The sequence below is a fragment of the Micromys minutus genome, assembly GCF_963924665.1.
Source record: "Micromys minutus genome assembly, chromosome: 1".
In the NCBI taxonomy this organism is placed as follows: domain Eukaryota; kingdom Metazoa; phylum Chordata; class Mammalia; order Rodentia; family Muridae; genus Micromys; species Micromys minutus.
The window spans coordinates 121197511-121222643 of NC_137969.1; the positions used below are offsets into that span (position 1 = coordinate 121197511).

General features: G+C 47.6%; 1 protein-coding gene across 3 annotated transcripts in view; it reads left to right on the plus strand.

Annotated features, from left to right (window-relative positions):
• Positions 1-4326: 4326 nt before the first annotated feature.
• LOC308427852 (Krueppel-like factor 3) overlaps positions 4327-25133 on the plus strand; it is a 219130-nt gene continuing 198323 nt past the window's right edge. For 2 of the 3 annotated variants that reach the window (XM_080926107.1, XM_080926109.1), the window contains exons 1-4: positions 4327-4643; positions 17606-17701; positions 22780-23263; positions 23804-23954. In XM_080926107.1, the coding sequence (XP_080782233.1) occupies positions 17645-17701; positions 22780-23263; positions 23804-23954 (692 nt within the window). In that variant the 5' untranslated portion in view covers positions 4327-4643; positions 17606-17644. Of the gene's footprint in view, positions 4644-17440; positions 17497-17605; positions 17702-22779; positions 23264-23803; positions 23955-25133 lie in introns of those variants that run through there. The other variant, XM_080926106.1, reaches the window with a different exon arrangement.

Here is a 25133-nt window from a genome sequence, read left to right on the forward strand (position 1 = left end):
ACAATCTCTACTGTATTCCTGTACTGTACCCTCTTCCTCCTACACTGTGTGTCTCTCCCTCGAGTAACTTCCCATTTCTCTCTCTTCTTGCAAGAGCTGGGCATAGCCTATTCTATCAAATCTTTTTCTGAATTGTCACGTTTTCAGCCACTCTATTAGACATCACTTTTAAACATGGGTGCTTCCTTCTACCAACTAATTTTACCTTTATTGTTTGATATTACAGATGGGTACTAAGGGTGTGTCTATATTCCATTCAGAAGGATAAAAAGTATGTGCTAAGGGCTGAGTCACACCCTAACTAGAAACAGGTTCAAATATCCTGTAATACCTCTGTTTGCTATTTGCCATTTGAGATGTGAGCTCTCAACTGTTCTTTGTGGTCATGCCTATCATGATAGTGATGGACTCTCATCCCTCTTGAACTACAAGCCCAAAAGAAACTCTTCCTTTTCTAAGATGCATTAGTTATGGTTTTTTAATCACAGCAACAGAAAATGAACTAAGACTGGAGTTTGTACCAGGAGTGGAGTTTTACTGTAACAGACTTACCATGTGGGTTTTTGGAGGGAACTAGAAGACTTCGGAACTATGGACCAGAGCACAGTTAAATTGTGTAAGCGAAATTTAATGGGATGGCATTGCAGAAGCTTGGAAGATAGTGCTGAAAGCTCAAAGGGCTTCAGAAGGAAGCAAGGACTTTAACAGTAACTGGTTCTTGTGAATAAGTGGTGGCTGCCTTCTACCTTTATCCTAAGAATTTGCCTATGGTTAAATTCAAAATTAATGGTCTGATTTCCTTGGTGAAGGAATTTTTCAGACATCCTAATAATGACTGTTGCATGGTTATAAAGGTCTACAGTAAAATGAGCAAGAAGTGCAGCAAGAAATACAAGATGGACAGTTTGAAGAGGAAACAACACTGTGAGCTTCAGTGCTGCAGACAAGGCTTGTGAAGAAAAAGGTAAGGAGGTAAAGTACAGGTCTGATCTGCAAGGAAGAAAGTGGAGACTCGGACTCCAAGGACCAAGATCCCACCCAGCTAAGCTTCCAAAGAATCATTAGCTTCTAGGAAGGAACGAACACAAAGGTTGCTGCAAATGCCTTCAAGGGGAACAGGGTCCGTCTTAAACTGGCAGCCAAACTAGGCAGTGTTGTCCATGTGATACTGACTTTAGTCATGAAGGATACATAAATAAAAGATCTGTACAGCCTCCATGGTTTCAGGGAGCCATACTGTGGCCAGGCATATGGCACAAGAGTCCCTTTCCTGGGGACACGAAAGACTATTGTGTGAAGCTGTGGAAATGAAGCCACAGGTGCAATGCAGACTTCGAGATGTTAGAGATGCCAGATCTGTGAGATATCTACTGAGAAGAGCTGCCCATAAGGAGTAGAATGAACCTAAGAGAGAAGAGTGTTACCAGCAGCAGATCTGGGAGGCAGAGGTATCTAAACCTTTTAGCAACAGACAAAGAGTTAAAGAATTTTGGAGTTTTCCCTGCTGGGGTTCAGACTTGCTTTGATCCAGCGTTTCCTCTCTGTACCTCAACTGCTCCCTTTTGAAATGGCTTGTACATTCTGTGCCACTGTATGTTAGAAGAATGTAACTTGCTTTTAAATTTTATAGGAAGTTACGACTAAGAGACTGCCTTGAGGCTTGGAAAAGACTTTGGACTTAGTGATCAGGGCTAAGACCGAAGGACCATGGCGACTTCTGAAGCTGGACTAAAGCGTTTTTTGCATTACTACATGGCCAGACTACAGATGCCAGTGAGCAGAATGTGCTGGTCTGAAGGAGATGTTCTTGGGCACCTGAATATTTGGTTTTCTGTTGCAGGAGGTTTGGTAGATGCCTTGCTAGAGGAAGGGGGGTCACTGGGGAATGGGCTTGAGGTAACTATGTATGTAAGAATACAATGTATTCAGAATGTTAGCTCTCAGCAGATCCTGCTGCCATACCTACCTGGTGCCACATTTTCCCACAGTGATGGTGATGAAACCACAAGCCCCAAATGAACCCTTCCTTCTTGAAGTTAGCTTGATCATATTTTACCAGAGCAATAGAGAAGTCACTAAGACAGAAACCCTTCAGCGGAGATAGAAAGGTTGAACCTAAACTGAGTCACCGAGAAACTGAGACATTTAGATATGTACTTTATTTAGAAAGGACATTCTTGCTCCATTGCTTCTACTCTCTTCCCACGCTTTTAATCATGCTACAAATGGGAGACACTGTTGCAACAGGGTGGACCAGGGGAGTGGCCAAGGAGTAGGTTACAATGGGAGATGGTTTGGTGATCTGTTAGGGATAGGCAAGAGTCCAGGAGGACTTAGGCCGTTCCAAGTTGCCCACCTAGAAGGGCTCCTATGTCTCTCACTGAGCTACTCAGCACTATATAGATGTACATATTTTAATGCAGGTTTTGATTTGACCTTCCTCCCTGGAGTCACCCAAAGCCGAGTGCTCACTAAGGTGTTAACCCCTCATTCCCCATCCTCACCATATCAAAGCCATTCCTTTCTTATCTTGGGCCACTTTTCAAGCCATCAGATCTACTCCACTCCCACCTCTTTGTGTGTGTGTGTGTGTGTACAACGTCCATTCGAACAGAAGACAGGGTTTCAAGTTTTCATTATCCCATGTCATCCTGGGTGAAACAAGCACCTACTATGAGCCAGTCAAACAATTACATAGTCATCCCTTTTTCAGCTCATTTAAATCCAAGCCCTTCAAGCATACTGCTAATGATTGGTGACCAATGAGCATCGATTAACAAATCACACACACACACACACACACACACACACACACAAAACCCAACTTTTTCTTTGACTATTTTATTTGAAAACAAACCACCCAAGACCCTCATCACCTACATTTTAAACAGAACATTTTATTGGAATATGATCTAGTGGGTTCTGGGTCTCCTCAGGACAGGCAATTTCAGTGTTGGAGGTTACTGGGTTTCTAGTTTAATTGTACCACGTAGTTACAATCAGGACTGGGGAACCTATGTATCACTACGTTTTAAGTAGTGCCATGCCTCGCTGAAGCATCAAAGTCTGAATGGTGAACTTACAGGGCCTTTAAAACATCTTGAAGTAATAACAAGCCATAGACTGAAGCCGGGTTGTTTTAAAACATTACACAGAACTAAAACAATTGAACCAATTTGTCCTTTGTTCTTTTTATTGCGTTCCTTATTACATTAATACTGTTTTAAAAAGAAACTCAAAGGCATCAGACTCTAGTCTAGCACCAAGCTCTGTGAAGTCGTCCTCTCATTGGCCTGGTTTCAACAGAAAAAGTGCCTTGAGGCTGCTAGCCCTCTTAAACTGTGAAAGGAAAAGGTCCCGGGGCTGAGCCCCGGGCCAAGCCGGAGCTCTCGCCCCAGGTGGGAGGATCTGCCGAAGTTTGCAAAATTTTCTGGCAGCAAGGCTGACCCACAGCCGCCTTTTCGCTCCAGGGCAGGGAGGGGTGCTGAGGAGTAGCGCGCCTCCGGGGGTCTCCACCTTTCCAAGTGAAGTCCCTGCAGGCTGGAGGCGCTTCCGGGCCGCCTCGGCAGCGGAGGTGAAAGAACCGGGGCGACCTGGAGGATCGAAACCCAGAGCGCCAGCGCGCAGGCAGCCGCGCGACCCTGTGCACCAAGCAGCGATCGCGCCGGGCGCCACCGCGCTCCCCGGCGCCAGGACGCGCGTCCTCGGCCGCGACACCCGCCCCAGCGCCCTCCGCTCGGGTGGGGCGGCCCTTCCCGCGGGAGGGAGTGATTGACAGCCCCTCTCCCCCCCCCATCCCCCGACTCGCCTGCGAACCCGGGCTGTGTGTTTTGGAAGCGGCGCTACGGGCCGTGAGCGTGTGACGCCCGGAGCGGCCAACGCCGCCCTTCCTCCCCCCTCACCCCCTTCCCACCCCCCGGGCTCGGGCTGGGCAAAGAGGCCCGGACGGCCAGGGCGGGGCCGCGAGCTCTGGGCGCAGGGCGCTGGGCGGAGCGCTCGGCCGGGTGGAGGCCCTGGGTGGAGAGCCGGGCGGGGGCTGCTCACGCCCAGCCCCGAGGCCGCACCGCGCCTCGCGGGACAGGTCGAGCCGGCGGGGCGGCGCCCGGCTCCGGGGAATAATGAGTGTCTGTCAGGCTGGCCCCGGGTGACTGGGCGGGGCGCGGGCGGGGGCGGCGCGGGAGGCGGGGGCGGGGAAGGGCAGGGCGGGGTGCGTGTTTGCCAGTGACTCGCCGACCCCTCCGGCGGCTGCCTCCACCCAAGTGGGTGGGGACCCCTCCCAGCCCAGGCGGCTGTGGCGGCTCCCGCTGCCCCTCCCTGACCCTCCCACCCCGGCTCCCAGCCTCTACTTACCCCGCCAGCCCAGGGGAGGCTCGCAGAGCGAGCGGCGCCGGCGTCATGTGACTGCCCGGAGTTGGTGCCAAGGAGCCAGAGGGGAGCCGGGAGCCGAGCCGCGCGGAGCCGCGGCCCGAGCGCAGTGCGAGCGCCACCCGAGCCGACCCCACCCGCGCGTCCGTGCGGTCGCGGTCCCTGTCCCGGACGCCGTCCGGCCCGAAGCACTTGACCTGCCCGCCTGCGGGGTTCCGGGCGCCGGGGAGCCGAGCCTGGGTTTCTTGGCCGCTGTGCTCCGCACCGCGCTTGGCAGAGTAAGTCCCCGCGCCCTCACCTTGCTGTCCTGCGCCCCGCTTTGCGCCGCATCTGCTTGCTTCTCTCTCTTTTAACCTCCCTCGGAGAAAGCAGGGCGCGGAGAACAGGCTCGGGGTGCAGCGAGGGCTCCTTCGGGCTGGGGAAAGTGCATCGGAGCTGGGGTGGAGGAGCGGGGGGAGGGGATGGCGGGCGGGATCGTGGGATAGGGGAACTCGGTAGAGCGGGAGCCCGCGGGCGGGGCTCACCTGTGTGGTCCCGGGGTCTCCCGCGCTCGGTTCCCCTCGGAGCCCGGGGCGCAACCCCCGTTGGAGGGAGCCAGGTAGCGGCGAGGCTGCACGCCTGCTCCTCCCCCTCCCGTCCGGACTCGGGGCTCCCGCCCCCCGCCCGCGCCCCCAGCTGCCGCCCAGCAAACTTGGAGCCCAGCCTCCAGCGCCCCTGGGTTAGAAACTTGGGGGATTGGGACTGAAGGAGCATCCCCCTTTTCGGTATCCGGAGCGCGCTAACTGCTGGGTCATTTGGCTTGTGAGGGAAAGCAGGGGGAGGACAAGAACCACCAAGGTTTGGAGAGTCTGCCTTTGGGGACCTGGAGAGAACCTGCCGCAGTGCCTGAAGCAAAGGATTGCAGCGTGGCCGGCGGCTGTGCAGAGCGCCTTCGGTGTTAGGGAAGCGGAGCCCCGTAGGGACTACTGGACTGTGTGTGGACCAGAACCTTTGGATAGCTTGAAAGTGGCAAATAAGAGTTGGGATTGTCATATCCGTGTCCTTGGCAGATAACAGACACACTTCTGTAAATTTTTACTGCAGTACTTACAATAGTAGTATTTTTACAATAATACTAGTTGAATATGAATGAGCCTTTGAATAATTCAGGTTAAATGGACGCTGGATATTGTTCACCTTGTATTCTTCAAAATAAACACTTTACACAACGTCATTGAAATTTTATTCTAAGAACTTATTTTTTTCCCTCTAAGATTGTTGAAGATACTTTATTCTCAAGAGTCTGGTGTATGGGGGGTGTGAATTGGTACTGCCGTACTCATTTAGATTTGGTATCTTGTTACTAAGCAAAATTGAGTGAGCATTGGCCAGTTATGATAAATAAGAATTTTTATGCATAAATTTGAGGAACACTTTATAAAAAAAATTCTGCTTGCGTGATAAGTTGCCTCATCCCAGGGATGTAACAGGAACATCTTCATAATTTTATAAGTTATAGTTTATGAAGAAAGAGCACCCTGAGTTATCCCTTGGCTCAGAAGTGAGAGCCGACCTTAGGCTGGTTAATAGAAACCTGAAAGAAGATGTTTGATTAATTTACGCTCCCTAGAGAAAATCAGTTTTCTCATCAGTGAGGTTTGCTGCAGACCTTTGCCGCTGGTCAAGTCCTGTGAGGTCCTCTGTGGAGACCCTTTGGCTGAAATGTAGGAGGGTGACAAAGTGTGAAAATGACAGTAGCTGCTTGAGTTGCAAACCTTTCTGAGGTACAAAGCTACATAGTTATGGGGAGAGCTATTGTCTCTTTGCTGCGAAGTTTCTATATTAAAATCCAATCTTGTTGCTATGGGTACAGCGATGCCTTCCCCCTCCCCCCCCTTTCCCCTTTTAACCTGTAGTTATGCCTACTTATCAATCCTCCAGTCTCTGGTGGTAGAAACCCGAGTTGAGTTAAACCATCTTGGCTAACAAAGTATAAAGGCAAACTCTGTGGATGGGACTTTAGAATACCTATGGGAAAGGAGTCATTGATAGATTATCTGGTAAATTTGGTGCTAGAGTTTATGAATTGCATATCAGTTTTGGAGTAAAAATATCACATTCCCAAAAAGGCGACTTCCAATAGGTTTATGTGGAGGACCAGTTTTGTCCTTGACTACATTTGAAAAAGAATGAGATTTTTTTCAGGAGGGTAGATATAGGCAAAGCCTGTCTTCGAAATTTAGCTGTGACCAAAGGAAGCTTGAACTTGGTCCAGCTTTGGTTCTGTGGGATAACCCAGTTGTAACCTGGATTCTTACAGCATTCTCTAGATTTTCCTCATTATGCCAGTGTGGTCAGGACACAGGGCTGCTAGGACCTGGTCGAAAGGGACAAAAGAAACCGGGAAGGAGGCTGGCACTAGGTAGTTAGGCAGGTCTCTGCAGCTCCAAGATGATAAAGTCGCATGTGTACTTGGGATGTTTTCTGCATGTGGCAGCTCCTGTTTGTAAATAGGGCAGGTCCCCGTGTATAAAGCTGGTGTTATTATTCACACCCATAGAACAAACACCTCCACCCCCCTGTTGTTGTCTTAAAAAACTCCAGCTGCTCATGAATATAGGGTCAGGGAGGGCTGGCTAAATGTTTCTCTGTGCTCTCTCTCCAGCACTGCCGGCCGTGCTGTTTCCTGTTCTTTGTTTCAAGGCTGGGGTTTGCGTCATACATTCCAAGTGGCATATGTGTGCTCTTTCCTGTTTCAGGCTGTTTTCTGGTCGATCAGTAGCCTAAACCAGGCCATGGTCCCTGCCCCTAAACTTTGTGTCCCCACCCAGGGAGTTATGTCTCTACACTGTGATTGCTTAAGATGCCCGTGTTATGTCATAATGAGAAGTCAGTTAACCTTTTTACACACACCCTTTGTCCCACTGTTTATAGGGGCAAATCAATACTTTCCCCTTTTAAAAGTTATCCTACTGTTGTGGTGTTTAGGGAATTTCAAGGGCATATCGACAAATCTAAAGGAAGTTGTTTTGCAGTTTTCCTGTGAGGATGGACACAGCCATTGTTTGGAGATAGGCGAATTGCCCTGAAGCTGTCACATTTAGATCAGGATTAACACCTTAGAGTTAAAGATCTGGCATTATGCGAAAGCTCTGGCCCACCCTTGCGGCGGCCCAAGGTAGGCCCAGGGGGATTGAGAATTTAAATACTGTGGCCACCTGGGCTGAGTTGCAAAGTCCTGCTTGTTTTGAAGGAGAACTCTCTAGAAAAAACATTATTCAAGCAAAGCATGACACGAATCAAAAAAAAAAAAAAAAAAAAAAAAAAAAAAGAGTCCAGAGTTATTTCTTTTGGAGATAAAGATTAAACCAACAGAATAATACGTATTTTAAGGGCAAAGACTACTATATCCTAGAGGTGATTTCTAGCCCATTTTAAGAATAAAAATCTTAAGGAAAAGGAGAAAGCGGTGAGTACTGTTTCCTGAATAATGGTTTGGAAAATTGTAATCTTCTGTTTTGAAAACAGGGATGCTTATCTTTCTCATACTTATCAGTTTTTCAGTCTCTAGCTTGTGGCTGGACAGTCTGGACAAACTGTTTAGTAAGCTGCTCTCTCTCTGCTCTTGAGAAACTTTTTCTTTAAAAGAAAGAGTTGGGGGTGGGGACTTTTATGTGTCTTTTCCAGACTTACTTGGGGATTTTTCTTTAAGACCTAAAAGAATGATGTGCAGAGATGTAGTTATTCAAGAGCTGACTGGACACAGACCAGCCCTGAGCCTCCAGCATTGAGGACAGCTAGTTGCTTTAAATATCTCATCCTGCTAATAGTTACAAAAGGAAGATATAAGGTGAAGTGAAATAAATATTCCATCTGCCTGTCTATGAAGTTACTGGGGTTAGATAGTGGGCTGGTGATAACTTCCCTTAAAATAGGAGTCTTAGAAGTCCCAGGCAGAGGTTTGGTTTGGTTTCTTTTTCTTTTTTTCTTTCTCCCTTAGAACAAAGCAAATTGAAATACTAAGCTGCTCTGAGAACAAGAGACCTTTAAGCTGAAGTCCATAAATTATTGAAATTGAAATACAGAGTTAGTAACAACCCAACTGGATTGGGCAGACAGTCCTGTTGAGGTTTATTCCAGATTGTTCTTTCTGCTTGGGTGGGAACAGGGAGGTGGCTAATGGGTTGGGCTAGGATGGAGTCTACTCTGTCAGGCGTGCTGCAAGCTTTTAAGTGCTATATTAAATTGTTAGGGAAATTGTATTATTTGGTAGTTGCTATATTATTAGACACGGGAACAATAGCTTCATCTCTTTATATAACTCATCATGCCTAATTTAACTTCGTTGTCTCTGAGTTCTTACCTCCAAAACGCTGATTTTACACCCACTTACACACACACACACACACACACACACACACAAATTGGACTTGTTTCTGAAGTGGCTAGTTAGCATTGGTCCTCGCTGTTAATGGGGAGAGAAGTCCCTAGAATCTTAGAGCAAGTACCACCTGGTTTGCTGAGGGGTATTTTCTCCTGATGCCCCAGAATGAGCTTTAAGAGAAGCAGGATGATCTACAGGGCTCTCATTTCAGGCCCCAGCTGTCCAGACCCTGCTTCTCATCTTAGACAGTCATGCCAGAGCCCGGAGACAGGAAACCAGACAGAGTCTGCCCTGATAAGGGAGAGTATTGTCTAAAGGAGGTAGCCCTGCCCCACCCCCCAAACACTCCTTCCTTGAAAGTTAGTAGGGAAACAGGGCACTGTCGATACTTTGTGATTTGGGACTAAAGATACTTTCTTCTAAAGCAAAAGGAGAAAAAAAAGTATATATGTTTCTCTACTGTCTGCACAAGGAATGTGGACCAGTAGACAGAACTGTTCTGCGCGTTTTCAGTAAAGTCCTTTGGCAAAAACTGGTTCCTTGAGGCTTTTGAAACTCATTTGCATTGTGTTGGCAGGCTGAGTGCATTATCATTTCCCCAGCTAATTGTTGAGGAGGGTGGTGGAAAGATGGAGCAACAACTGACAAGTACAGGTTCCTGGCCATCTGCGACTGCGCAGTCAGTTCTACCCCTGATCTAGCTTTCTCCCTCTCAGGAGAATCATCTCGTGTTCAGCCTGGTCTGGGACTTTCTCTAGTTGACCATCTTTGAAGGTTTAGGGATCATGCAAGAGATGGCTCTCGGGGCTGGAGTCAAGCCCCATCCGGGGAGCTTGGTCCAGTCCAGACAGGATAGAGGGAATGGAGATGGTTGAAGTCAGCCTCTACCCTGGAGAGCTGCCTGGGTTTGTCTCCTGGGGCCTCTGCCATTCTTTCCAAGAACTGCTTACTGTTGGAGTCTAATCAGTACCATCCACTCTTTACCTATTCTTGTACTTTATGCCCTGGAACCTTCGAAGCTCTGCACCCCTGGATACTTTGATTGGTAAGATCAGTTTCCTGTTCACTTCTCCAAACATGGTACTTTGGTCTCCTCTCACCCCTTCAAGGGTTCACCTTTTTTTTTTTTATTTAACCATGCTGGCTTCACTGGCCTTGGACCAGTGCTCCTCCCGGGTTCTTGCCCTTCATGTTTATCCTGACTTGAGAAGTGTAGTTTGATATCCATATACCTTTGTTCATCTCGAAGGTATTTATTGAGCACCTGGTCATTACTGGTAACCTCACGTTCTGTGCAGTCATTCTGAGTTGTGCCACAGGATAGAGAGGCTGCAGCGAGTGAGCTAACCTGGAAAGGCATTTTGAAATCTTAATTGCTCTTGGAACCTCCTTGTGGCACTGCTTGCAGCTTACCATGGACCAATGTGCATACACACCCTCTGGGTTGGGGAGTGACCCCAGGGGGAGGTGATTCCACCCAAAAAAAATGGCTCCCTCCACCCTGGGTGTGCAGCACAGAAAAGCTCTGGTCTGTCAACAGGCACACTCTGGTTCTTGGCTTCAGCTCCACGAATGTGGACAAGTCCCTCTGTTTCCTCATTTCTAAAATGGGGACGAAGACCTGACCCCTCCGCCTTTGTACAGTTACTGTGAGGATTTCCGTATTTACTTGGGTAAAAGCTGCCAATTTTTTTCTCAGCAGCTTTATGGACCAATTGCAGGTGCATTGGCTAGCAAGAACAATAACCTAATTGGGAGCCTTCAGAATGTAGCTTTTGATCCTGTCCAGATAGGCTTAGAAAGAAGAGGCAGGTTAAAAAATCATCCCTGTTGGCTACTATACTATTATCACTGAACTCCATCTCCCTGCAAGGACCAGCCTTTTCACAGAAGACCCCCCTAGAGTGTACTCCTCTCTCTGAGTTGAGTGGTGTGCCAAATCCTTGGCCTTGAAGTCAAAAGGATGGTGAACTTGGGTTCGAATCCTTGCTCTCCCAGCTGTGTGAACTTGGCAGCTTGTTAGGCCCCGCCCTTGAAGTGTTTTTATTGTGAAATGAGAAGGCAGTTCCCACTCGAGGCATGAAACACAGATGAGTAAAGAAAAGAACAGGACATTTATCATGAAGGTGGTGGTGACTAGTGGGACAGACACATCCCATGGCCTTTGTTTTCATTGGTCAACAAAGTATGATCTGTTGGTTTTGAGGCAGGGTCTCTCCTTGTAGCCCAGGCTAGTGTCAGAGTGGTAGCAGCCCTGTGTATCCCTCCAGAGAACTGTGACTCCCAAGATGTGTCCCACACCAGGCAGAAGTATTATCATTAGAAAACAAGATAAACTCCTGTCCCTACCCTCTTACTATTCTATTGTAGGCTTTTAGAGCCCTTGATACCAGGCTTACTTTAAAGACCTCCATGGGTGGGTGTGGGGGAAATGTGTTTGAAGGTGATGGTGGGAGCCTCGTTGGAGACTGTATAGGCCAGACTAAGGTTAGGGGCACTAACTTCCTTAAGGAAGTTTGATCACTAATTTCCTGCAGGGCTGGGCCCTCCCTCCCCCTTTGAACCTGTTTAGGAACATTTCAAGTGTATTCTGGGGAGGTGACTTCGGAAGTCCTTCTCAAGGCTCGGTCACTTGTAATTATTACTATTGGGGAAGGGTTGCTTGTTTTGTTCTTACTTCGTTGGGCCTAGCACAGAAACAACTTTGTTTTTGGTAGCCCTTCTGGGTAAGAGAGCTTTCTAAGGTGTCAGGGAAGGGGCCTGCCTGGATCCCATTGGTAGGGGTAGGAGACACACCTTGCTAGCTTTGCGAGGCAAGAGGAGGCCAACCTGGAGGTAGTGGGGAGCAGTCAGCTGGCCACATAGGGTGGGGAGAGCCTTGAGCAGGTCTTTGAAGAATTAGGAGGATTTAGATAAGCCGGAAGAGGAGGGAGGGCATACCACACTGTTGCCCAGCATCAGGGCCAAAAGTGAACAAAAGCTCGGTGTTGGGGAGGGGGAACCAGGGCCGCTTGGGGAGCCTGGATTGGTTTGGAAGCACGAGCAGCTAGCCTCACCCTGGCAGCCCCAGGCTCCCATGGAGGAGGGACTAGATGAGGTATGGCCTGCTGGCAAAGGGGCTAAGCTGCATCACTGCCCACCCCCAGGACTCCAGCGGGAGGCCTGAGGACCTGGCCCCCTGTGGCTGTGGTGGAAACGGAGAGAAAAGGGGTGGGGCAGACTTTTACAGATGACCTTAGGTTTCCATGGTGAAAGATGAGAAAATAAGGCAAATGGGAGTTAAGGAGGGGCAGCCTCTTAAAGCAGGGACTGTGGGGAGGAGGAGGGTGGGCTGGACTGGAGCCATGTTGTCCAGCAAAGGTTGCAAGTGCTTTCTGGTTTGCGTTTACTCTCGTAGGGGCGGGCACCTTCCCCCTGCACGGCTTTGTATGGAAGGCGCAGTCCTCTGAGGTAAAGTTCAGTGAGACTCCAGGCACTGGGGACTACACCACCCCATAGTTCTTTCTGGTTATTTTTAAGGTTCCAGCCATCCTTGGTTCAGGGTGGAATTTCCAGGAACTGGCTGCAGCCTGGAGCCAGTCAGGTCCCTCCCAGCCTTCCCACTCCCTGCAGGGTGGGGCCCCGTGGGTGGAGGCCCAGCAGGGTGGAGTGAGGTGGGTCTCCAGTGATAGGGAGGGCACCTAGTGAGCCAGGCAGATGACAGGCCCCGTGGCCTCACGCAGCCTTTCTGGATTTGATTATATAACGCCTCAGAGAGACGCGAGGACGCAGGCGAGGTCTTTTTTGAGCTGTGTACACAGCAGGATTAAGAAGACTTTGTGGGTATCTTTCAATTTATCTTGGGTTGCCTGCCCTTAAAAACTAAAACACAGAATTGTCAGCGAGAGTAAAGGAGGAAAACAAATGTGTAACCCAAGTACCAACCAGGTGCTCTGAGAGCCGGTCTGAAGAATATATACGTTTGGGTCTCCGCCGCCCCACGGTGTGCTCGGGGACCGGGAGGGACTCTGCTCAGTCGCTGCCTTTCCACCTGTCCTTATTTACATGTAAAATCAATTGCTTCACTTGGTCTTTCCGAAGTACAGGGTGTGGGCAGAATCTTATCTGAAGCTATGTCCTGTTTGGACAAGTTGGACTTGCCCTGGCTACTCTCCATGGGGTGGAGCCGGTGGGTGGAGGCAGAAATGTAAAATTGGGTGGCTCCTTCAGAGCGAGGGGAGGGCGGATCGCTGGCTCCCTGGGTCATCCGCATCCCATCTGAAACGAAATCATGAACTTCTCCCTTTTACAAAACACGTTAAAGCAGGAATAATTGCTGAGAGGCAAGGATTCAGAAGTACCGAGTGGAATTCTGTTCAGGTCGGCGGTGGGAGAGTAAGGTGGGTGAGCCCTTGGGTGGTGTGAAAACTGGACAGCCTTCCAAGGTAGGTGCCAGCACCACTGAACAAACTTGGCTTAGGGTGCCTGCCCCTCCGCGTTTCTGGCCAGGCCATTGCATGGCACTTCCTGTAGTACCAGTCACTGGGAGCATTCGGAGAGTTTGCTAAGGAAGGCTTCTCGAGAAAGGAAGTTCAGCTCCAGGGACGGCGCTTGCCCTCCTGGCCAAGATACACAGCCAGCTCGGATCTCACCCTGTCAGTTCCTTTGGAGAGTGAGGGCGGGGACCAGTAACATATACTTCCTCTTTTGAAAATTGGAGTGAAATGGTGCTCGCTGATTGCGTGTTGGGCTGTCTAATGGTCCGTTCTCTGGACACCTGGCTTAGGTCCCCTTTAAAGGAAGCAGGTAACTGGGACAAGCCTTAGGGTTAGGCAGATCTTGCTTTGTTCTCTAGGAGCTGAGAACTCTTGATTTTCTTCACCTTCCACCCCATTCATTGCCTCCCTTCTGAAACGGTTGGACCCTGAACCTCACAGACTGCAGGAACGCTACCATTTCTAGATGTCACCTAAATGACTCTCCAGGCTTCTAATATATAACTCTACAGTTACATTCGGACAGAAATTCGACCCTTGGTTTGATAATGTGCAGTCAAAAGGAGAAGGGAGGAGGGCTCCCGAAGAGACATCACTTTTAAATGAAAATTCAGTTTTACAAGCTCTTCCCCACAGAGTGACCCAGTTGTTCCAATTATGAGAAATTATTTGGGGGGGGGGTGATTTTCCTATATTGTTGGTTTTTAAAACCTCAGTAACTTATAAACAAAAATAAGTTTTGCCCCCTGCCATTGCTTAATTTAGATTGAGAGGGTTTTGCTAACAGAACTACGATGTAAAGAAACAAACTCAGTTGAGGCTTTCTTGTCTCTGAAATGCCTGTATAAAGTGGTTAATAGGATTCCTCAACTTGGTTAAAACCCACAAGGTTTTAAAGACTCTGAGGTCACTACACTCCAATCTTCTGCAGGAGTCTTAAGGCTCCAAAGCCTGTTTTTGTGCGCCACCTACCGGTTTTCCTTAGAACTGCTGCCAGTATGGTAAGCAAATGATTCTTTGGTTTCAGAATCCCTTTTTTAAAATGTAGGAGGTGTGGTAGTATGCATCTGTCATTTTAGCACTTGGGAGGCAGGTGGAGACCTAGGTCAGCTGAGGCTATATAGTGAGACTCTGTTTCAAAAGAAGAAAATCTCGCTTTAAAAAAAAGGATAATGATAAGTGCAGAACATCGTCCCTGGATAACAGCAGCTGCCAACCACGCTTAAGGATCCTGACTGTCCCAGGTCTTAGCTTGCGTTTTAGAAGGCACATTGGTAGTGCTGTGTTCATTCTTTCCTGGTTTTAATATTAACTTTAATTCAAGTATGAGGGATTGTGCTAGGCAAGCATTCTGCCAAGAGTTGTACCCCCTCTTTCCTGGTTCCTCACCAGAACCCATAAAGCCTAAAGCAGGGGCCAAGGCGGTTGGTACAGAGGAATTGCTGCTGTTGTTCCGGTGCTGATGTGCACTGGTATGCTCCATTTTCTTGCTATCCTTTCTGCGTCTTTCCCCGTTGTTACGTTTAAACTTTTTAGCTATAGATTTAATGCACTTAAACATCGTCACACAGGTATGTGAAGTCAGACCCTGTTCCCCCTCAGTTGTGAGCTAAGAATGGCCTTGAACTTGAGGCCTCCTCTTGCATCAGTTTTATCCAAACATATACCCCCACACCTGGAAGCTTTTACTAACAGTTAGGTGTTCCGGGCCTCATTTATTTGCTTTATGTATTGCTCTGGGGTTTGAAACTAGTACATGTGGTCAGGTGTGTGTTTAGTACATACCACAAATCCAAAAACTGTACATCTGCTGAGATGAGCACTTCCAAGGGAAAGGGATCCTGTAACTCGAGAAAGGAGCATGCTCTGTATCCGTCTTGTGAGAAGATTGCCTTCCTGGGGCTGGGTTAGGCTGTAGTCTGAGTCTCTTTCCTTCCACACCTGGGAATGTGAGACCCAAGATAAGCTTGTCCTGTGGGATAGATTCTGAGAGATTGAACTCCATTTAAAAGACTAAGATATTGGTGGGAAGCTGCTAAAACTGTCTGACCTTATCAAGGGGAACAGAAGGTACCAGTGGTCTCTAAAGCTGCTGGACAGGTCTTAGAGCCCTACCCGTGTGTTGCTCAGTTGGGACCAGTTATTAGATGCCAAGACACAATTTCTTTCTTCCTGATAGGATTGCCCAGGTTTTTATTTTTTTTTTATTTTTTTTATTTTTGTTTTTTTTTTTTTTTTTTTTTTTTTTTTTTTTTTTTTTTTTTGCTGTCATTTTGACTTTTGCAGGGAAACCTGGGAGGGTCATGGCACCGTAGAGTTAAGCAGCTTGGTGTCACGTTGTATTTGCAGATTATTTATATTTGCATCCTAGGGTCTAGGAGGGTTAATTGTGTTGGTGGGTAGAATTTAAATGTTACCGTGAAAGTTAAAGAGGCCCCATTGACAGGCTGAAGGAAGAGAGCCACCGGTACCACACTTCTGCTTATATATGAATGTCTTTAAGGGAACTGCTAGAACTATACAGTAGACGTGGGCACCGCATTCTCCATACTGAGTTAGACCACGCAAAGGGTCTAGAACACGGAACTTCTTTTAAAGATCTTATTTTTATCTGAAATCATGCGGCTATGTGGCTGTGTGCAGGGGTCCATGAAGGCCAGGAGAGGGTGCCATGGAGCCCATGGGCTGAGGTTGTAGGTGGCTGTGAGCCACTCTGTGAGAGCAGCTATGTATTCTTAACCACTGAACCATCTCCACAGCCTGTACAGGGTTTTTAGTTTTTTTTTGAGACAGGGTCTTGATGTTAGCCCAGGCTAGCCTCAAACTTGTGGGAGTCCCCCTCTATCGGTCTTCCTAGTGCTTGAGTTCACCACATTCTCAGGAGACACTTGCTCATTTAGCCACTCGAGCGAGAGGGACCTGTAAAGCCCTTGCTTTGAGTCAGAGCAGTAAGCACGCAAACCAAGTTGGGATAGGAAGGCTCTGCGGTTGCGTGAGGTCTGCGTAGCAGCCAGCCGGTGGTTCTTCGCAGTGGGTTTGGAGTTCCAGAGCAGGATAAGCTCAAGGTGGGCGTTGCTTCACGTTCCAGTGACAGCAGGTAATGTAGGAAGCGTGTCCAGGAAGCAGTGTTGTGGGTGGGGTGTGTGTCTCAGGACCCAAGTAGACTTCTCCCAAAGAAATGTAAATGGAGAAAAAGGATGAAAAAGGTTCAGCCTTAGTAACTCAAAGAAAAACAATGTATCATGTGGAGACCATCAAAAGGAAGAATTTTTAATTCTACCATAAAAATTAAGCTGTGTAGGACACCAGTACAGAGCGTTGGTGCTGTTTCTAGTAGTGAACATTTTGGAAACTGTCGGAAACATAAGGATTCAACAGTGGTTTTTTTTTTGTTTTATTTCTCTCTCTCTCTCTCTCTCTCTCTCTCTCTCTCTCTCTCTCTCTGTGTGTGTGTGTGTGTGTGTGTGTGTGTGTGTGTGTGTGTGTGCTTGTAAAGGGCAGCTTGCTCATGATTGGTGTGGTAACTGGTAGCCAGGCTTAGCAGACATGCTTGCTGCCGAGACATCTCATTAGCCTTGTTTCTAATGAAAGGTGACAAGTTTTGTTTAGTTCTGTTTTGTTTTGAGGCAGGGTTTCTCTGCGTAGCCATGGCTGTCCTCAACTTACTTTGTAGACCAGGCTGGCTTCAAACTCACAGAGACCCACTTGCCTTTGCCTCCCGAGTGCTGGTATTAAAGGCGTGACACGGTTCTTGATCTTGCCACAGAGCAGTGTGGTTTGATGCTTTGAATCCATATTCAATAAAGAATTAAGAAATGGCTCAGAGGTTGAGAGCACTGGCTGCTCTTCCAGAGGTCCTGAGTTCAAATCCCAGCGACCACATGGTGGCTCACAACCATCTGTAATGGGATCTGGTGCCTTCTTCCGACATGCAGATATATATGCAGAACACTGTGTATAATAAATAAATAGATCTTTAAAAAAAATAAGTAATCATACAGGTACTGAACAGTATGTGTACTATATGTTCACTTAAACAGGTTTGGAGGTTAAACCGGTGTCAGTGGTTGCGTCTGGGTTTCTTCCTCGCTGTTTGCTTCTGACGAGCACAGGGTTGGGGCGGAGCTGCTGCTTAGCTGCCCAGAGATGCCATGCAAGGTTTCCTGGCAGAAGAGGCTGTACATATTGTTCCAGAAATGTCAGGGTTTGTGTATCTGTATTAGAAATGCCACTTTCAGTTAGCCCGGCCTGTGAGGCCTGGTTTGGATTATGGGAAAGGGCATTTTCGAGTAGGTAAGGGAAGTGAGAGAGAAGATAGAATGAAGCTAGGAGGTAAAAAGATCTTCTCCTCGGTTTATGTGAGCTCGGTATTAAGACTAGGCATGTTGTTTTTGTTTTCTAGGCCAGACCTCAGAACACCCTAGAAGGCTCAACTAAAAGAATGCTCATGTTTGACCCAGTTCCTGTCAAGCAAGAGGCCATGGACCCCGTCTCGGTGGTAAGCTTCCCCAAACTGACCAACGGTCTTAACTGATAACATTGTGTGCTGTGTTCGTTTCCTAAAGTGCTTCTTGTTTGACAGGCATTTGACAAGTGTCGTTTCTCAAAGCCCCCAGTAATAAACAAGGTGTCACCATCCCCAAACCCCTAGATAAGGTCAAGCATAGGCCGATCTGTTCACAGTGAAAGTTAAGTTTACAAATGTGTGTGTGAAACACTTTGAGAATAAAGTGATTTTTTTTTCTCTTAAGAGGAAGACAGAAAGCATTGACCGAAGCCATATGGGGCCTCGGCTCTAGGAGAGATGGCTTTGGGGGGGGGGGACGACTTGGCAGTGAGACCAGATCATATCTCACTTGGAAGAGTGTGTGGATGGGTAGGAATTGCGTCTACTGGTTCTTCATAAGCCTTGGTGCTAAGTCAGCCCCTCTGGTGAGCCAGGCTATAACCCTACACAGACACAGGGGACTAAAACTCAGTCTAGGTGTTTGTGTAGGTCCGGTCCTAGGGCCATAGAGGTGAGACACAGGTGACAAGGTGGCCGACTATCAAAGCCAGAGCAGTTTAGACGGGGTGTGGTTTAGTAGTCACTGACTAACAAGGCAGCAGTCACTCTCTGCCCTGCTCTTTTCTTCCATGGGTTCGGAAAATATTCACAAGGGGAAAAAAGTCTTGGCCTGGGTGTGTATTTGAAGGTTGGGAATGACAGTGGTTGCAAAATTAGATCATTCTGGCTGCTGAAGTTCCTGCTACAAATATAGGAGACACAGGGTCACTCCAAGTTGTTTGGAAGTCAGTAACCATGTTAATAAGCCGGTTACTGTTCATCTGCAACAAAAAGTCAGGGAGAGGGTCTTTAAGGAAATAACCTTTACATCCTAGCACAACAGCTAGATAAGGCAGTTATCATGTGCCCGAGTGTAATAGTTGAACAATTAAAATTATATTCTTGAAAAAAGAAAGTAGACTTTTCTTCTAAGGCAGTGATTCTCAAGCATTGGTCTCGAACCCTTTGGGGGATTGTGCATCAGATATCCTGTATATTACAATTACATATATTACATAACAGCAAAAACATAGTTATGAAGTAGCAACAAAATACTGTTATGGTTGGGGGTTAGCACAACATGAGGAACTGTGTATTAAAGGGTCTCAGCATTAGGAAGGTGGAGGACACTGGGCTAAGGCTTTGCTGCATGCCCCTTCTTCCGCCCCCTTTCTCTCAGCGTGATTATCTTCTGGGAAAGATAGCCTCATCTGTATCTGTACTTTGTAACAGAGATGTAACATCTATAAAAATACAATGTTTATAAATGGCATGTGGCCATCAGTGATACACTTGACTGATGTCCATCCATCCGTTCTTAATCAGGCAAGACACTACATCTCACGAGCCCGAGTGCACTTAACCCAAGGACCCACATTATGAGTTCAGTATGAGATACCCAAGTGCTGCGCATGTGTGCTTAACTGGGGGGCAAAGAAAAGAAAATTCATTTTTATTTTATACATTCGGAATTGTTACTTTGCTCCCACTGCTGTGATTAACACCATGGCCAAAAGCAACTTGGGGAGGAAATAGTTTATTTCAACTTCCACTCTAGATCACTGCAAAAAAAAAAAAAAGCCCAAGCAGGAGCCTGAGGCAGAAACCTTGGAGGAGCTCTCCTCACCGGCCTGCTCAGGAGCGAACTCTCCAACCACTGGCCCAGGGGTGATTGTTAGACAAGAAAATGCCCCAGAGACTTGCTGACACGCCAGTCTGATAGAGACAGTTGTTCCTCAGTTGAAGTCCCTCTTCCCAGGTGACCTGAAGACCAATCAAAAAGAACAAAAATAAAACAAAAACAGCAGCACACACATATAATTGAAATAATGTACAGATGGTCACATTTCGTCTCCCGCACCCCAAGATGAACTGGGGGACTCAGAGAGCACATGTTACCAGCAGCATGGGACATTTGTAAGTTTGTTTTTGTTTTGCTTGACACAGTCTTGCTGTGTGTCCCTTTCTGTCCTTAACTCATGGCAGTCCTCCTGCCTCAGCCTTCTGTGTCCTAGGATTGCATGCATGAATTTGTGTCAACACACGTGGTGTCTGAGGAGGAGGAAAGGATATTGGGTCCCCTAGAACTGGAGTCGCAGACAGTGTCTCGCTGCCGGGTAGATGCTGGAAACCAAACCTGGGTCTTCTGCAAGATCCGCCAGTGCTGTGAACCACTGACTCATCTCTCCAGCCTTAAGATTTTTTTTCTAATCCCAACACAAAAAACATGACAAGGCTGTTGTGACTGTCCGTGTGCCTGTTGTCGGTCCCCACTGCCACCTTTCTCTTTTTTAAAAGAAAACCCTAGCCAATGCAGTCTCATTATTTGTTATGTTTTGTCGTAGTTTAGAAAAGGTGGAGAAACACCATTCTTTTACTGAACTGTAAACCATGGTAAGACCTGTGCAAGTGATCAAAATGCCTTAGAGCAGAGACTGAAAACTAGCGTTCCGATTCAATTGATAGGAAAGAAAACAAATCAAAGGAAAAAAAATACTTTTTAAATCTTTCTCTAAATTCCCTTTTTTTCTCTTTTTCTTTTCCTCTGTTGAATCTTTTCACCCAGCAGACTCCTTGTACTTTGAGAAGTACTTAAAACCAGTCATTTCCCCTGCTCTGTCCCAACAGAACTCTTGGTGGTTTTCCTGGGCCAGGTGGACAGAAAGTCTTCTGTTTGCCTCAGAGCATTTGCTAAGCCCAGAGCAAGTGTTTATGAACATGCCACACCTTCCTGTGCACACAGCCCCACCTGTGGTCTGAGGACTCCTAAGTAGCCTGTCACAGATGCCCCTTTTTTCATGTTCATCAGCAGTAGAGATTTCCTGTTCCTGTCCCACCCACTTACTGTCTTGTGAAAAAAACTCTTCAAAGCTGATCCTAATAAAATATGAAACTGGAAAGTCTCTCTTTAAAAGTAATAGTGAGTCCTCTGGGGGAATGTCCAACACCACCCCCCAATCCTCATGTCGCTAAGAATCAAAAGTATTGCACTACCCCTAGCCTTGCCAAGATCAAAGACCTGCAGAAAGTAGGTTAATTCATCCCAGACATTCACTGAGAACTTCTGGAGCTCTTGCCTCACATTCTGGTGACAAGCAGCAGTCAGCACGTATGTGCACACAGCAGAGGTGTGGACAATAGGTGTGTGTTTCAACAGAAGAGAAGAAAGAGCCAGGGTGGAGCTGGTGGAACTTTGAGTCTCGTCTTTTGACAACTATGTTGCAGAAGACACAGTGGAGGACATTGTGGTGTCCATCCACACCTGTCAGTGCCCTGAGAATTTATTTTTTAATCTAACAAGTGCTTCTGGTGTGTATGTGGGACCTGTTCAGCCACACTTGTGCACTTAGAAGACAGGAGTGGTCTAGAGCTTAGTGGAATTAACATCACAAGTCACACCTGATGTGCATCAAGTTTTATTCTGGGCCTGCCACATTGGTGGTAGCCCCTGCTGTAAGCTGTGTGCTCCACCCAAGTACTTAAACCTGGCTTAGAGAAGATTCTCAGACTTGCTGGTGGGCCAAGGAAGGACTATATTTCTTCTCCTTTTGTGAGGCGGTTGAGCTGGAAATAGTTAATTATGGACCTGGAGTTGTCCCAGAGTACCTCCCTACACCTAGCCTGGGTCTTCGATGGAGACTTGCAGGCAGCATGGAGGAGAGGGACATCCATTTGCACTAAGTATATATGCACAGTACGTGTTAAACTCAGCTTGATGTGTGGCTTTTTCTTCCTCGATCACTTTGAGAAGCCTGCGGGTATCATTAAGTTTGCAGATCCCCCAGGTTCTGCCTGAATTCTCACTTATCTTAAATTCGTGCCACGGATAGACAGTCCAGTAGTGACAACAGTGGAGGGATGTCCTCATTCTACTTCCCGTTCAGCTGCCAGGAACTGTGCGCCTTAAAATCTAGGTCAGTGGGAGGTCTCGGAAGAGCAGGGCTCAAGATGAGGAAGCCTCCACATTACACATTGCTGTCCTCCATCCATTCCATGAAGTCTTGCCTCCCGCCAGGTCTGTGTCCGTTGGAGAATTAAAGCCCATGAAGCTTCTTCCTGGAGTTAATTACTGAGATCCTCTTTGTATAATGTCTGCTTTTTTTTTTTTTCTTAAGTGAGCCTTGTTCTTTTAATGATACCTATTTTAATTAAATTTAAATAGGCTTAATGTTCACTTGGCCGTATAAACTGAACCTCTTACCTTGTGGTATACTTAGGTGGGTGTGGCTGCTTCTAATGACAGATAGAGCCTTGTATGCTGGTGCAGACCAACACTTGGGGGCAGAGGCAGGAAGATTGATGTAAGTTCAAAGCCAGCTTGGGCTATATAGAGTTAGATCCTGTCTCATAGGGCAACCCGGCACGTCATGAATGAAGTGATGTGGAGTACATAGGTATCTTGTATCCTCACCTTAGCTTCCCGGAAGAGAGCTCCTTGTTACTCCTTTACAGCTGTCCTGTCCTGGAGGGAGTAAGCCCATCCCTGCAAGTCTCTTCGTCTGGTCTCCCAGTCCTGGGTGCTTTGATGGTACCAGGTCCAGAGAGGCACTTCTCTGTAAGGGAAAACAATTGCAGTTCATAGCTATGCAGAGATTGAGCCCATCTGACCCAGAGAAGAAAGAGTGTGAGCCAAGAGTAATCCCAGTCAAAGCCATAGCCAGGGATTCTCAGAATGAATAGTGTGCTGGCCATGGTGGAACACACTTTTACTTCAATGCTGACAAGGGAGAGGAGTTCCCGGTCAGCCAGAGCGGGTTATGTGGTTTGGCTTGCTCTCAGAGCCTTCAGTGCTGGCTCCTAATGAAGGCCTCAAACCCTCCATGATGTGGCCTGCCGGGTGTGTCATCAGCCTTCTCACTGAGTATGAAAAGCATGAATTTCAGTTTTCAGTTTTTCTTGGGGACCAGCAACCTTACGTCCTAGCATCTGCTAAACCATCTCTCCTATAGCTTTGTGGGGGATCAAGCACCTCTAGATCTAAAGTATGTCTCCTTATACTTAGCCATTTTTTTTTCTCTCGTTTCCGATAGTCCTACCCATCAAATTACATAGAATCGATGAAGCCCAACAAGTACGGGGTCATTTACTCCACACCGTTACCTGACAAGTTCTTCCAGACCCCAGAAGGCCTCACTCACGGGATACAGATGGAGCCAGTGGACCTCACTGTGAACAAGCGGGGCTCCCCGCCCGCTGCTGGTGGTTCTCCTTCCTCTCTGAAATTCTCATCCCACCGGAGAGCATCACCTGGGCTCAGCATGCCGTCCTCCAGCCCGCCCATCAAGAAATACTCCCCGCCTTCTCCTGGTGTGCAACCCTTTGGAGTACCATTGTCCATGCCACCGGTGATGGCAGCTGCACTTTCCAGACATGGGATCCGGAGCCCGGGCATCCTCCCTGTCATCCAGCCCGTTGTCGTACAGCCTGTCCCCTTTATGTACACAAGCCATCTACAGCAGCCTCTCATGGTCTCCTTGTCAGAAGAGATGGACAATACAAACAGCGGCATGCCAGGTAAATTCTGCCATGCCCCTACACCCACCACCTGCTTAATAGACGGCACCTCTGCCAGGAGTCTGGTGAGGACACCAGGCAGAGCTGTTATGTCCTCAAAAGGACATCCTGGCCTGTCCCAGGCAATTCTTCTGTTTTTGTTTTGAAGTGTTGATATTGGGAGAGCGTCCAACCATTAGTTACTTTCACAGTGAGTTTTATACTTTGATTTACTGAGTACCAATACAGCCCTGGACACAAAAGGGACTTAAGCACTTTCTGATCATGCTGCTAATGGCTCTTAAAAGCCACCTGTTTATCAACTGTAGAGAGGGGAACTATGGGGATAGCCAGATTTTGTAATTTTTGACATGCAGGGTCCTCTGTCAGCTTCAGAAGAGGTGAGGATGACTCACAAGTTGAGTATTGCTATGACCCTTGCCAGAGGAGAAGAAGAAATACACATAGAAAAATGTAGTCGCTAGAAGCCATGAAGGGAGCTTTCACAAGCTGAAATTGATACATTGTGTGTAGAATGATTTTTCTATTTTTATTTTTTAGTACCTGTAATTGAATCATACGAGAAGCCCATATTACAGAAAAAAATTAAAATAGAACCTGGAATTGAACCACAGAGGACTGACTATTACCCTGAAGAAATGTCACCCCCTTTAATGAACTCAGTGTCCCCCCCGCAAGCGTTGTTGCAAGAGTAAGTATACTTAAGCGGACCTGGTGTTTTAGTAGTGTCATGCACCCGGGGACCTGGAATAAAGTATGGAATTGCAAACATGTGATGTGCTGTGGATGACCAGAAACATCCTCTTTTGTGTGGCATCACTGTGTGGTGCCTCAGTTAACCATGGCCAAGACAGTCTCCGAGAACAGCAGGAACCATACCTTCAACAGTTGTCAACTTCACCGAATGGGTCCCCCAAGGTGACCACATCTTCTATTTTGGTTCGGTTTGGTTTTTGCCATCCATTTGGGATCTATAGTGTTTGTATGAAGGTTGAACAACCAAAAGTTGTCGCTTGTCAAACAGAAGTTGCCCTGCCCTTAGTTGTCACTTCTAGCGCAGTAGAGCGTGTTTATTATTGAAAATGTCTTGTATCGAAATCTTCAGGCCAACAACAGCATTGGCCACAGAAGCTTTGCACGCAGCCCAGAGAAGCTCCGTGCAGAAAGAAACCTTGGCATTGAGTCTTTAGTCATAGCTGCCCTCAGAGCCTCTTCTCACTTGCAGAGCGAGCTGCAAGCCAGCATCCGAGCCTCTGCTTGGACAGGATGGTACCTCACGTGGTTTCACCCCTGGGGAGAACAGTCTCCAGGGGAATGGCTTTGACCCGAGTGAGGGCTAAGCTTATTCTCACGGCCCACATCCTCTGTTTTTGTCGCTTGACTGTAATCAATGCAGCATCCACAGCCATTGCCTCTGTGGGGGGGGGTCCCTCCCACCATCCTTCTCCCCAGCCTCAGTGAATGTTCTACCTGCCTTTCCTGCCCTACCTTCTCCTGTCCTGTCACACAGCTCAGCAGCAGAGCATGACTTCTCTGGCTCCATAGAAGTGAGGTCATATCAAATTTATTTTGGTCATATCCACCTCTGGTTTGTGTGGCTTTCACGGAGGCTCATCACACTGAGCTTTTGGTCTAGGGATGATGGCATTATATGTGACATCATATATAATCCCTAGAGGAAGAGAAGGGTGGCTCTTCATCCCATCTGCAGCATCAGGCAAGAAAAGTATCTTGGCACATGCTTTCATTTTTCACAGTTGCATAGTACTTCCCCTTAGAAGCTCAGATTTAGGGTTTTTGTCTGTTTCTGTTTAAAGACAGGGTCTTGGTGTACAGCCCAGGCTGACCTCAGATTCCAGACCCGTCTGCC